This window comes from Dipodomys spectabilis, unplaced genomic scaffold (genome assembly GCF_019054845.1).
Source record: "Dipodomys spectabilis isolate Male_0828 unplaced genomic scaffold, ASM1905484v1 ptg000207l, whole genome shotgun sequence".
In the NCBI taxonomy this organism is placed as follows: domain Eukaryota; kingdom Metazoa; phylum Chordata; class Mammalia; order Rodentia; family Heteromyidae; genus Dipodomys; species Dipodomys spectabilis.
The window spans coordinates 4,736,279-4,750,194 of NW_024870884.1; the positions used below are offsets into that span (position 1 = coordinate 4,736,279).

At 40.4% G+C, this 13,916-nt stretch overlaps 1 protein-coding gene across 1 annotated transcript; it reads left to right on the forward strand.

Annotated features, from left to right (window-relative positions):
- The first annotated feature begins 699 nt into the window (after nt 1-699).
- Cdk1 (cyclin dependent kinase 1) lies at nt 700-13,455 on the forward strand. The gene is made up of 8 exons (XM_042696531.1): nt 700-770; nt 2,648-2,711; nt 4,220-4,376; nt 5,564-5,687; nt 8,311-8,481; nt 10,049-10,212; nt 10,328-10,469; nt 13,156-13,455. The coding sequence occupies exons 2-8, from the start codon at nt 2,675-2,677 to the stop codon at nt 13,252-13,254; spliced, it is 894 nt and encodes a 297-aa protein (XP_042552465.1). The 5' UTR covers nt 700-770; nt 2,648-2,674; the 3' UTR covers nt 13,255-13,455.
- Nucleotides 13,456-13,916: the final 461 nt, after the last annotated feature.

A 13,916-nucleotide genomic window follows, 5' to 3' on the forward strand; every position in this document is an offset into this window, starting at 1 on the left:
CTCTCAGCATCATAAGGAAGGTGAAATACTCCTCTGTGACCTAATGTGTTAATCACTCGTTTTAGAAAAAAAATAATAGTTCTACAGTAACTTCACGTATTAGAAATGAAAATAGGAAGTGGAGCTGTGGTTCAAAGTGCTAGACCACTAGCCTTGAGCAAAAGATCTCAGGGACAGGGTCCAGGCCTAGAGTCCAAGTCCCAGGACTGGCACACACACACACACACACACACACACACACACACACACACACACACACACACACACACACACACGTGAACATAATGGGTTCTCGATGTGAAGGCAATATCATTTTTGTAATAAACTAAGTGCTATAAATTTTAATGGTACCAAAACCGTGGGCAAGTTTTTGAGAAAAGAGAAAACAAAAAACAACAACAACAAAAACACAAAAAAGCAGAGCTAATACAGTAGTAGATTTCCCATGACGAGAAACAGGAGGACGACACTCTCAGGGAATTCAAGGGAGAGCCTCAGATTCAATAAGCGCCCGCCCTCCTACTTTTTCTCCAGCCGCCGTTTCCTTTTTCTTTCGCGCTCTAGCCACGCTGGAAGCCCAGCCCAAGCGTGGCTGGGTTCTGATTGGCTCCTTTGAATATCTACGGGCCCTCTGATTGGTGAGCTGCAGACGCTTTAGCGCGGAGAGTTTGAAACTGCTCGCACTCGGCCCCAGAGCTGGTCCTGTGGAGCCGAACCGGGAGCCACGCCGACCCGGGAGCTGCCGCCGCGGCCGCCGCAAGACGAGCCCCGGGTGAGGTTTCTGGGGTCACCGTCATGCTCAGCTTGGGGTCAGCTCCGCAGGGGCGAATGCTGGCCAGCGGGAGGCTGGACAGGGCCGAGAAGCTTCTAGGGCCCCGTGAGGGCCGAGGGCTGGGGCCCGGGGCCTGGGCGTGGGAGCGGCGCCGGCTTCCCGCGTCCGCGGGCGGCTGTGGGGACCCCGGCGGGGGGCAGAGGAGCCGGGGGCGGCGCCGGCCGGGGCTGCAGGCCCAGGCTTCCGGCCTGGGCGGGAAGGCTTCGGGGAGGTGGCGCGGCGCGGCGCGGAGCGAGGCTCCGTCCCGGGCCGGCCCCCAGCGCTCTCTGCCCGGGCTCCGGCCCGGCCGAGCCCGCCCACACCTGGATCCCGGACTCCCACGTCCTGGCCCGGGGAGGCCCAGCCCCGCATGGTTCCCCGCGGCCCCGCGCAACACCCGCAGCTCGTCAGAACACTTAGACCCGGGGCTCCGAGCCACCAGGAACGCAGGCCTCCCTGGAGGCCCGTCGTCCTTCGTTACGGTGGAATTGCCGAAAGGCAGCGGCCGGGTCCGAGAGGCCAAGCTGAGGCGTGCCGGCTGGGGGTTCCACAGCCCCGGGGCGCTGCAGCGCGCCCAGCTGGCGGCCCCTGGAGACCGGCGGGTGTCTGGGCCCAGGGGGACACCTGGGTGTGACACTTTATGCCAAAGGCATTCTAAAATTCCAAAGCCGTGGCATGCATTTCAGATGCTGGCAACGGGAAATGGGTGGCGGGGGGCCGCGGGCGCAGCTCGGAAATGAGGTTCCGACGGGGAGCCGTGCGGTGTCAGGGAAGTTCAGTGTGGTCAGGCTAGCTGTGGGAGGGTGGACCGCCTGTTGCGACGTGGTAAAACGGTGAGATCCTGCATTCCAGAGACCTCTGGCGGGCGTGATTGCAAGAGCTTTAGTTTTACTTGCTGGGTGTATTGCTCGCGTGAATTCTTCTTACCCCCTTGTGAAGATGAATGTGAGAAATGGAACTTAAGGTTCAGATAAACAGAGTGACCTTTATGATTATTTTATGATCCTTTATATCATCAGGGATGGCGGTTGGGAAATCAGGCCCAATTATACTTTGGGTTTCACAAGTATAGTTGTCAAACTCAACAGCTGAGAAAGTCTGACCTTTTTTTTTTTTTTTAAAGCCGCCAGTCTTTTTGGTTCAGACGTGTATTTTCTTTTAGTAAACGTGGTTCTTGACATGATATATGATGAGAATTTTGTGGAATTACATATTATATTTTCCTTTAGGGTGCTAATATTTCTTACTCCTGAACATTCTGGATATTTGTCTATGTGACTGATAAAAACAAAAAGACGAAAATCCTTGAGCAGTTGTAAACACTTGTTTTTGCTGCAACAATTGGTTGAACAACTGGAGCAGTTTTTGATTCCTCTCATGTCTAGTCCCCTTCCCCACACTGAGACAGGATTTCTTTAACCAAGGTTAGCTTTGAACTTGTGGCAGGCAGTCCTACTGTTCAGCTTCCCAAAGGCTGGGATTACAAGATGTTCCACCTGATTTTCTCATGTCTTTAATAAATGAAGATGAAATAAATTGTCTTCATAAAAATGCAAAACAATACAAATCCAGATAACATTGTGTAGCTATTTAGATGTAAGTAGTACTACTAAAAAAAGAGACTATAATTATGTTTTTTTTGTTTGGGATGAATAAGTTGATGTCTGAATTTAAGGGTGAATTTATTTTCAAGAAGGTAAAATAGCTAATATTTATAGAATGCTACATACTGCAGAAAGCACAATGGAAAATGTTTTACATTTAGTATCTTACTAGGACTTAAAATTAGGCTTTGAATTAGTACCATGTAATCACACCATTTTTTTCTTTCATTTTAGGATCTGTTATACCTATTGAATAACTATGGAAGACTATATCAAAATAGAAAAAATTGGAGAAGGTGAGTGGTTTAAATGATACAAAGTATAATGTACACCCTCCCCCCCCAGATGAACAGATGGTAAATTTATAGATTACCTGCTTTAAAGGGTGACTGAGCTGGGTGCATGTGGCTCATGCCTGTAATCCTAGCTACTTAGGAGGCTGAGATCTGAGGATTGCGGTTCAAAGCCACCCTGGGCAGGAAAGTCCGTGAGACTCTTTTATCTCCAATAAACTGCCAGAAAACTGGAAGTGGTGCTGTAGCTCAAGTGGTAGAGCTCTAGCCTTGAGCTGAAGAGCTGAGGGACAGCGCCCTGGTCCAGGGTTCAAGCCCCATGACCCCTCCCCTCCCAAAAAAAGAGGAGGCTGTGAGGGATTGAATATGGTCAGTTTGCCTATATCTGGGCTAAATTTGGTTTTCACAGTCACGATTCATCCAAGATTAAATCACAATATTATAAAAATGGATTTTATTTAAAATTATACGCTTAAAATGACATTAGTATTCAGGAAACAGACATATATGGATTTTTAAGTTAGGATTCAGCTTATGTGGACATCAGTTTGTAGCTGATCAAATTGTTTAATACTCTAAACAATACGTAAGTTGTTTATAAATCAGCCTGTTTTGAAATATAGCCACTTTTAGAGAAACTAATAAAAGCTGCAGAATACACATCCCTAGCAAACTGTACTCATCTTCTTTGAAATTTTATTGTGGAATGCAAAGTCTATTCAGCCAAATTTATATATAGCTAAGGGTTTGGAGCTTCACTAAACTTCACCCTAAGTTTAAAGCACTTACATAGAGAATCAAGTGCAGAGTGAACATCAGCTTGTTCTAACTGAATAATACATCTTCCTTACTGCCTTTTCTGTTTTGTACAGTCCTGACCCCAGGGTTCCTTCCTTACGTGACATTATTGGTCATTGTCTGAAGCCTGAATAGCAGTCGCTGGTTTACCATCAGCTTCCAGATGTTTATGAGGCTTTTCTACTGTGTAGTAAATGATACAAGCTGTGTGAGGTTTAATAAGTATTTAATAAAAGCATGTCAATTTTTTTTGTTTTGTGGATGAAACTGTTACTGTATCTGACATATTTTATTGAACTATCTTGAGAAGCATAAAGCATTCTACTGTTTTCTGAAAGTGTCAGTATTGAGCTCAACTTTTATGTTGTATTTTATGCCTACTTTATTGTCATGTAGGATATTTGGCAGGAGGCAAATGTCATTTTGCCAAAGATCCATTTTCTCTTATTGCATGTGCTGCACATTAATGGTAGTTTTAATGTGTGGGAAACTTGTGATAACTACTAATTGTGTTTCTAAATCATGTACATGATAGGTTGCAGTTTTAACTGCTATATTTATTTTTAGAAGCAATGAAAGTATAATTTGTAGGAAAGCCTCTTCTATGAAGCTATTGCAAACATTTCTATGATATAATACCTTAAAGAACTCACTCATTTGAAAACAGCTCTTGTTTTGTGGGTATGTATCACATAGCAGATTCTTTGTTTCAGGTACTTACGGAGTTGTGTATAAGGGTAGACACAAAACAACAGGCCAAATAGTAGCTATGAAAAAAATCAGACTGGAAAGTGAAGAGGAAGGGGTTCCTAGTACTGCCATTCGGGAAATTTCTCTATTAAAAGAACTTCGTCATCCAAACATTGTCAGGTATGGTATGATATCTGAATTTTAAGTGACTTTTTAAAATTTTTTTTAATTTTTTTGTTGGTCATGGGGCTTGAACTCTGGGCCTGGGCACTGTCCTTCAGCTCTACCACTCGAGTCACAGCACCACTTCCAGTTTCTGGTGGTTTATTGGAGATAAGAGTCTCACAGACTTTCTTGCCCAGGCTGGCTTTGAACCACAATCCTCAGATCTCAGCCTCCTGAGTAGCTAGGATTAAGGCATGAGCCACCAGCGCCTGGCTTCAGTGACTTTTAATGTCGAAATCTTTTATGTTTACCTAGTTCCTAGTTAAGCTTGCAAGTGAAATAGAACCTTATTTTTTTTTATTGATAGTGAATGCTGCTTAAGTCAAAGAATAGCATCTTAAAGTGGGAATAGGATTGATTATTTGAGCCAAGGAAAGCAAGGTACAGTGTTCATGGGAGGAAAGAAGCCCCTTCCTAGAACTTTGTCAACCCCTACTTGGGAAGCTCTAGGGGAAGAGCTAAAAACAACAGCTAGGTCAGAAGAAAATCACACATACAACATATACACTATGCACACATAGTTTAGTTTGGCTTGAGTCTTTTGGGGAGAATTGTTTTCCTAATGGTTCAGGTTAGAATCAAATTGTCTTTTGCTGGGTCTAAAGATAGGAAAAACTGATTGGATTCCACTGGAAAGTTTAGTTCTGTAGTTACTTCCGTGGAAAGGCAAGCCCTGAGCAATGAACAAATAACCTGTGTGTATTCTTTAGAAATACAGGTTGTTTTTAAGTTAGCACCCTTGGAAAAACTTAATTTTAAACTTATGTTCTGAGATTTCCTTTCTCAAATTCTAGTTTTGAGTTATGCTAACTTTGACAGTCATTAACTTTTTTTTTTTGGCCATTCCTAGGGTTTGAACTCAGGGGTCCGTGAGCATCTTTTGCTCAAGGCTAGTACTCTACCACTTAAGCCACAGTACCACCCAGCTTTTTCTATTTATGTGGTACTGAGGACTGGAACCCAGGGCTTCATGCATGCTAGGCAAGCACTCTACCACTAAGTCACATTCCCAGCCCAGGCATTACCATTTCTTTCCCTACTTTTTAGAATAATGTCATGAGATTTGTATAATTATTTTTATTTTGTGAGAGAAGTTAGAAATATTTGGTAGATCCTTCTTTTCACTATTTTTTATTCTTTAGTCTTCAAGATGTGCTTATGCAGGATTCCAGGTTATATCTCATCTTTGAATTCCTTTCCATGGATCTCAAGAAATACTTAGATTCTATCCCACCTGGTCAATTCATGGATTCTTCACTTGTTAAGGTAAGAGACTTAACCTAGTTTAATTGATATTTATTCACTGTTAATGTAAAACTTTTGTGTTCTGTTGGGAAACGTGATTCATACATGCTATATATTATATTTATTGAGAGCTTTTTATTTTTGGTAGTGGTACTGGACTTTGAATAAAGGACATTGTCCTTGATAAGCAGATGCTTTGCCACTTAAGTCATTCTGTCAGCTTCTTTTTGGCTGTCACATATGTAATAAACAGTAAAATAAAGCCCAGAGCAAAGTGGTGGGTGATTTTATTTTATTCTGGTGTGAGGTCCTGTCGTAAAGTGAAAAAGAGAAAAAAACAAAGTTTTTGTTAATTTTATTCATAATCTTTTCTTGTAGAGGGGTAGTGGAGAAGGTAGTGCTCAGAATCAAACCTAGGCCCTTGTGTATGCCAGGCCAGTGTTATTACACTTCTTGAACTACATCTTCAGGCCATTTTACAGAAACTCGTGTTTACTTCTGGATGAACAAACTTACACTGATGTGGAATATTTATACAAATTCAAGTGTATACATATATACATTTTACTTGGCCATTTTTGGTGTAAAATGTTATGACTTTTTTTTGCGGGGGGTGGGGGGGATCCAATAGTGGGCCTGAACTCTGGGCCTGGGCACTGTCCCTCAGCTCTTCAGTTCAAGGCTAGTGCTCTACCACCTGAGCCACAGAGTCACTTCCAGCTTTTTTCTTTTTGCTTATGTGGTGCTGAGGAATTGACCCCAGGGCCTCAAGCATGCAAGGCAAGCGCTCTACCACTGAGCCACCTTCCCAGCCCCTTATGACATTTATTTTCCTATATCTTTTGTGTTAAACTGTGTCTGTATGCATTTCTTTTTGTGTGCCAGTCCTGGGGCTTGAACTTGGCCTTGTGCTGTCCCTGAGCTTTTTTGTGCTCAAGGGTAGTGCTTTACCACTTGAGCCACAACTCCAGCTTTTTTGATGTTACTTTATGGCTAATTGTATCCACTTAAATAACTGATCATAGCAACTCTATTGCCATTTTGTTTGCAATCTGTGATCATTGTTTCCCAAGAGGAAATGTATGTGTAAACATGAAAGAATGGAAAAAAAAATCCAGCCTTACTGAAGATAAATCTATTTGGTATGGGTATGTTGAAGCAAGATCAAAAAAAACTTCTACATTTAATAATAATAAAAAAAACTTGAGATTTTTATTTTATTTATTTATTATCAATTTTATTTTATTTTGTGGGGCTTGAACTCAGCCTGGGCATTGTCCCTCACCTCTTCAGCTCAAAGTAAGCACTCTACCATAGCCCTACTTCCTTCTGGTGGTTTATTAGAGATAAGAGTCTCATGGATTTTCCTGCCTGGGCTGGCTTTGAACCATGATCCTTAGATCTTAACCTCCTGAGTAGCTGGGATTACAGGTGTGAGCCACTAGTGCTCGGCTGAGATTTTTAGGGCAAGGTAATGAGTACATTTCTTATCAAGCATTGTTGCCTCCTCCTTTCCTCCTTTGTTTCCCCTTCCCATATCCTCCCTCCCCCCCGCCAAAGTTGCAAAGTTCGTTTTTTCAACATGAGATTTTTATTTTTTAAAAATAGCATTTATAACCCCTGTTTTCACTGTTTTTTTTGGGGGGGGGTCCGGTTGTAGGGCCTGAACTCTGGGCCTGGGCGCTGTCCCTCAGCTCTTCAGCTGAAGGCTAGCACTCTACCATTTGAGCCACAGCGCCACTTCCGGCTTTTCCCTTTTTGTTTATGTGGTGCTGAGGAATCAAACCCAGGGCCTCAGGCATGCAAGGCAAGCGCTCTACCACTGAGCTACCTTCCCAGCCCCCAACCCCTGTTTTCACTATATTTGATTCTGGTGCCCTGCATCTTGTGTATACATCTTGTACATACATTGGGAAGGGGATGGGAAATAACAAAATGCTGAAACAAATATACAGGTTGACCCTTTGTAACAATGAGATGTATAAAAACCCTATGTTGAAAATGAACTTTACAACTTGGGGTGGGGGGAGGTTGGATGGTAAGGGATGGTAGAGGAAAAACAAAAGAGGGGGGCAATAATGCTTGATAGGAAATGTACTCATTACTCATGTAACTGCAATCCCTCTGTACAGTATCTTTTTTTTTTTTTTTTTTTTTTTTTGTCGGTTGTGGGGCTTGAACTCTGGGTTTGGTTGCTGTCCCTGTGCTCTTCAGCTCAAGGCGAGTGCTCTACCACTTGAGCCACAACGCCACTTCCAGTTTTCAAGTGGTTTATTGGAGATAAGAGTCTCACGGACTTTCCTTCCTGGGCTGGCTTTGAGCCACGATCCTCAGATCTCAGCCTCCTGAGTAGCTAGGATTACAGGTGTGAGCCACCGGCACCTGGCTTGTACAGTATCTTTACAATAAAAAATACATATTTTAAAAAAAAAGAATAGAGTTAACAGGGCCACAGGTAAACAAATGTCTTGTGTTTGTAAACTTGGGCTTCCTATCCACAAGTGCATTATTAATCTACAAGGACCTACAAGCTTTTCTGATCAATTATTTCCCTACCTAATTACTTAAATCTTTGAAACAGATTAATTTAGGGTATTGAGATAGGTGAGATGATTAAATTTCTAACTACATTTTATTTTTCCAGAGTTATTTGTACCAAATCCTTCAGGGGATTGTGTTTTGTCACTCTAGAAGGGTTCTTCACAGAGATTTAAAACCTCAAAATTTATTGATTGATGATAAAGGAACTATCAAGCTGGCTGACTTTGGCCTTGCCAGAGCTTTTGGAATCCCTATTAGGGTGTATACACATGAGGTAAGTAGAATAATATTTTTCTACTCTGAACTGCCTTATTGCTATAGATCTATTTTATGATAATGCCCTTTTATTGCCTCTGAGCTGTGAATTCACCCTTCACCTCACCCTTCACCTCATGCTGTATGAAAGTGGAGCTGGACTTATACATATTTTTTGTTTGCCAGTTGTATTTGTCAGTCAGGCACCTTGGAGATGAGTATCATCTGATCCCCTCTTAGTTTAAAAACCTATTTAATTTTCCTACAATCATTGTGTTTTCTGTCTCCTAATTGGTGCTGGCACCCAATCTGATTAAATAAAAGATTGTATTGTTTGTTTTGGTATTGAGGGTAATCCAATCTTGTGCACACTAGGTAATTGTCCTGCTGGTGAGCCATACTCTCAAACCCTATAGTTAGGTTTTTGTCAGTATTGGGTTGGCATTTTGTTTGATATTTCTGGAGGGAAAGGGAACGCTGGATGGTTGAAAGCTATCTTTTGTGAAGTTATATACCCTTGAGTCTAAAGACTGCAGATGCAGATCAAAACTCTTCTTTTGTAATTTTACCCATGGCTATATGAATAAAAGTTATTTGATTTTTTTTTTTTTTTTTGGTCTGGTCGTGGGGCCTGAACTCTGGGCCTGGATGCTGTCCCTCAGCTCTTCAGCTCAAGGCTAGTGCTCTACCACTTGAGGCACAGCGCCACTTCCGGTTTTTTCTTTTTTGCTTATGTGGTGCTGAGGAATCGAACCCATGGCCTCATGCATGCAAGGCAAGTGCTCTACCACTGAGCCACCTTCCCAGCCCTAATAAAGGTTATTTGATTATCTTTGGGTTAGCCAATGCTATTGACCTTACCAGGCTTGTTCGTGTGTGTGTGTGTGTGTGTGTGTGTGTGTGTGTGTGTGTGTGTGTGTGTGTGTGTGTACATGCGTATGTGTGTGCGTCAGTGAGCGCGTCAGTGAGCATGCGTGTGTGTACACAAGCTGGTCCTGGGGCTCTGTCTCTGAGCTTTTTTTGCTCAAGACTGGCATTCTACCATTTAATGAGCCATAGCTCTACTTTCTGTTTTTCTGATAGTTTATTGGAGGTAAGAATCTCACAGGCTGGCTTTGAATCACAGTCCTCAGATCTCTGCCTCACAAATAGCTAGGATTACAGGCACGAGCCATCAGCTTCTGGTTAGATTTGTAATTATGTTTACCATTTTTAAAACTAGATATACTAAGATGGTAAATTTGTACTAACAAACTATTATTTGACTTACTGATGTTTCTGTTACCATGGTGAAATTAATTACTATTTTTGCATGTAAGCAGTAAATGCACCTTTTATAATCTCTTCCAAATGTCATCAATAAGGTGCTTTTTTTTGTTACTTCTACTTTTAGGAGTTTTTGTTGTTGGTTTTTTTCCTCCTAGTTAGAACTCAGAAACGAAATACTTAGTTTCAATTTAGTATTTTGTATATAGTTAACCATTATTAGTCGCAGTCACAACATTTTTTCTAAAGAACAGTCTTATGATGTGAATACTTGTTATTTGAATGCACATTTATAGAGTATACAATTTGCTTTGTAATAGGTAGTGACACTTTGGTATAGATCTCCAGAAGTATTGCTGGGGTCAGCCCGTTACTCTACTCCAGTGGACATTTGGAGTATAGGCACCATATTTGCAGAGCTGGCAACTAAGAAGCCTCTTTTCCATGGGGATTCAGAAATTGATCAGCTCTTCAGGATTTTCAGGTATTTCATACTTAAGCTGTAAAGAAGTAAGTTGTTGAATGCTAAAGGCAATGTATACGTAGCAAGATCATATGTATTTGGTTTTAACAGTTTTTGTATTGCTGTGATTTTGCAGAGCCTTGGGTACTCCTAATAATGAAGTGTGGCCGGAAGTGGAATCTCTACAGGACTATAAGAATACATTTCCCAAGTGGAAACCAGGAAGCCTCGCTTCCCATGTCAAAAACTTGGATGAAAATGGCTTGGATTTGCTCTCGGTAAGCAAAACGTACTTGATTGTTTAGGTAGCATTTTTTTTTTGCTAGTAGCAGTGTGTAAATTCAGAGCTTTGCCTCTGCTTGGCAGATGCTCTTGCCACCCAAACCACAACCCCAGTCTTTGTTCTTTTATCTGGGAAATAGGAAAACAAATATTTTTATGTTAGAGGGATTGTAATACTAGCTTCATTTTAGATTATGTTAACTGTACCACATCAAGTGACATGAAGTGGTGAAAACTTTATTTTGGTTTGAGATTTCACCCTGTCATGTGAGAAAGAGAGCTTATAGAGCAGAGCTGCTCAGCTCATAGCAGCCAAGCAGCAGGGCCAGAGGCAGGGAAGGGCCCTTTGTGTTCTCAGTCCTATCAAGTTTGACTTTGTCAATCCGAACAGAAACCAATAAACACTAGTGGTTTTGAGAGAAAGATTTAGCATTAGTTTATTTTGATGGCACTGGAAATTTGAACTTGGGCCTGGTGCTTTGACAAGTTACTTGTATGTATAAAAAGTTTTTAACTCAGGACTTTTATGCTTGCTAATAAGCAAATGTTTTACCACGTAAGCCACACTTCTAGCCGTGTGTGTGTGTGTGTGTGTGTGTGTGTGTGTGTGTGTGTGTGTGTGTGTGTGTGTGTGTGTGTGTGTGTGTGTGTGTGTGTGTGTGTGTGTGTGTGTGTGTGTGTGTGTGTGTGTGTGTGTGTGTGTTTCCTGGAGTCTGAGCTCTATTCCTGATCTTCTTTTGCTCAAGGCTAGTGCTCAAGCCATAGCTCTAGTTAAGGCTTTTTTTTGTGTGTGTGATTTATTGGTGATAAGACTCTCATGAACTTTTCCTGCTTGTGCTGTTTTTGAACCATGATCCTCAGATCCAGAGTAGCTAGGATTACAGATATGAGCCACCAGTGTCTGGCTACCGGCAGTTCTTTTTGCTTTTATTAATTTTTAGGTTAATATTTTATGCCTTTTTACTCAGCCTGTTTTCCTCTGTTTCCCAAGTATGTGATATTATAGGTGTGAGCTACTTTACATGTATTCAGTTTTTGTGTATATATGTATACGTGCCCTGGACACTTTAAGCTCAAGGTTCATGCTCTACTATATGAACCATAGCTCCATTCCCAGATTTTTGGTGCTTTATTGGAGATTCACAGCTCAGAAACTTACCTGTTCAGTCTGGCTTAGAACCAAGTAATGAGAATTACAAGTGTCATTAGTGCCTAGCTTGGGCTCAGATTTTTTTGTTTTTATCTGATAGATTGTTATATACTCTTGGAAAGGCCAGGGTTAATAGCAGCCTTTGATTCTGTGTAAGTTACTGAGTTGTAATGGACTTCTTTTCCAGCTTTATTTGTTTATTTTTTTCCTCAGTAGTTACTACTGATTCCCTTTTTGTAAGATTTATCCTAAACACAGAGTGCTTTGCTTACTGGTTGATATTTCTAGTTACCAAGACCTTTTGCAACATGAGTTCCATTTTCTCTCTATGCCTACAAAGGTTAAAAAGAATAATGTAGCCTAATCTTGCTACGTGTTCATTGCTATTCCACTTAGCAATTTAAAAATTTTAATAATCTTTAAAAACAAATCACTGTTAGGATAAAAATGTTTTGTTTTATAAGCGTGTGACTTAGACCAATATTTAAATTTCAGATTTTTACAGGGAACAAATTTTATGAAACCCAGGTAATATGATAGCAGAAAAATACAGCTGTGGCAGCTCTCATTAAAAATAAAAAATATCCCTGCTAGATCATCAAATATGTCTAATTGGTTTTTCAGCTTCTTTCATAATCTAAATCATGCTGCTAAATTACACTCAGATTTCCCATTGCCTAGAGTGGGGTCTAAAGTCTTACAATTCAGATAGTTTATTAATGTTGCAGATTGACTTAAAGGCTCTTTGGTCTCTATTTTGGATTCAGTGTGATTGTATAACTAATGAAGTTTTTGAGCACAAAGGACTTTAGTAAAGAAAAACAAAATGAAATCCCATAAGTCAGCTTTCTTTGTAGCCACCTTAGGTCTTAGAGCCGCAGATACCTTGTAAATGTACTGTCTGTGCAATGCAGTATGTTTGGCAGTGCCATTTCCACTACTTTACATGCTAGAGACAAACACCAGTGATGACAACAGAAATGTCTACAACTAGTTCCTTGAGGCCAAAATCATCCTAAATTAGGCTTAGTTTCAGATTGCATCTTACCTCTCTGCTACATGAACTTGGCCAACTCACTCACCCTCTTTATATAACACATTGTTGTGGGCTTTTTTTCTTTCATTTGGAACTCACTGGAAGCTACAGCAAAACCATGATAATTAATTGCACCATTGTAACCTTGTAAATAACTCAGATGGCCATTTATTTCTCAAAGGAAAAGTAATCAACTGGTTATCTTTCTTAACTGTGTGTCTTAAATTTATGTCTTGGTTTTAAAGTTTTATTTCTAAATTTTTGGGTCCTATACTTTATGACATAAGGTTATTGAGCTGTGATATAAGAAGTAGATTATTATGGAAAAATAGAGAGGATTGAGATATTTGCATAGCTTGGTGATAAACCAATGGAAATGTTCATTTAGCAGATTTTCCACTAAAATTATTAATATAGTTTATTAGTAAAACAAAGGTTTTCTGGTACTTAAAAAAGAAAAAAGCTTGTTTTCTGAAGTATCTTTTTTTTCTTCCAGAAAATGTTAGTCTATGATCCAGCCAAACGTATTTCTGGCAAAATGGCACTGAATCATCCATATTTTGATGATCTGGACAATCAAATTAAGAAGATGTAGAGCTTTCTGAGAAAAAAGTTTTCCACGTTATATTGAGGACGGATAGTTGTGTTTTACTGTTGGCTATATTTTTGTCTTATATATGTTTCTTCTCTGTGTAAAACCTCAGCTGTATCTCCATCTTCTGATTTCAAAAGTATAACTTAAATGTAAATATTGTTGTATATGAATTTAAATATAACAATTCTGTACATGTGTGTAGATCTTACTGCGACCTCTTTGTTACTATAACAGAACTATAAATCTATTATTGATGTCAGGATTTGGGGAAATTGAGCTTGAGTCACCTCCTTCCTTAGAGCAGATATGTTTTCCCATAGTTGGAATACTGAAATTCAGGAAAGTCTTCTAATTTCAAGTTTCCTAATGCTTTGAAGTATTTTTGTGCTTTGAATGTTTAAATTTTCTTGTCAGTTTTTTGCCATGTGGTAACTATACAACCTGCCTAAAGACAAATATTTTTTCTGTTGGTATTTCAATTTATGATCTAAACATTTTAAGCATTCAGGATGAGAACACTACAGATCTGAGAAATGATGCTAAATTTTATAGAGGTTTTCAGTAACTTATAAAATTAACATTAGAGCTTGCCAGAGTTTGCCAAGTTTTACAATCAAAGATCAAGGGCTGTCCACGGCAGGGAAGAACACTTTAGAAAATTT

Bases quoted from the DNA above. Each gene is read 5' to 3' on its own strand.
- Cdk1 (XM_042696531.1), top strand. From the start codon at position 2,675: ATGGAAGACTATATCAAAATAGAAAAAATTGGAGAAG. The intron at 2,712-4,219 runs GTGAGTGGTTTA...TCTTTGTTTCAG, and splicing joins AATAGAAAAAATTGGAGAAG to GTACTTACGGAGTTGTGTAT. The intron at 5,688-8,310 runs GTAAGAGACTTA...TTATTTTTCCAG, and splicing joins TGGATTCTTCACTTGTTAAG to AGTTATTTGTACCAAATCCT.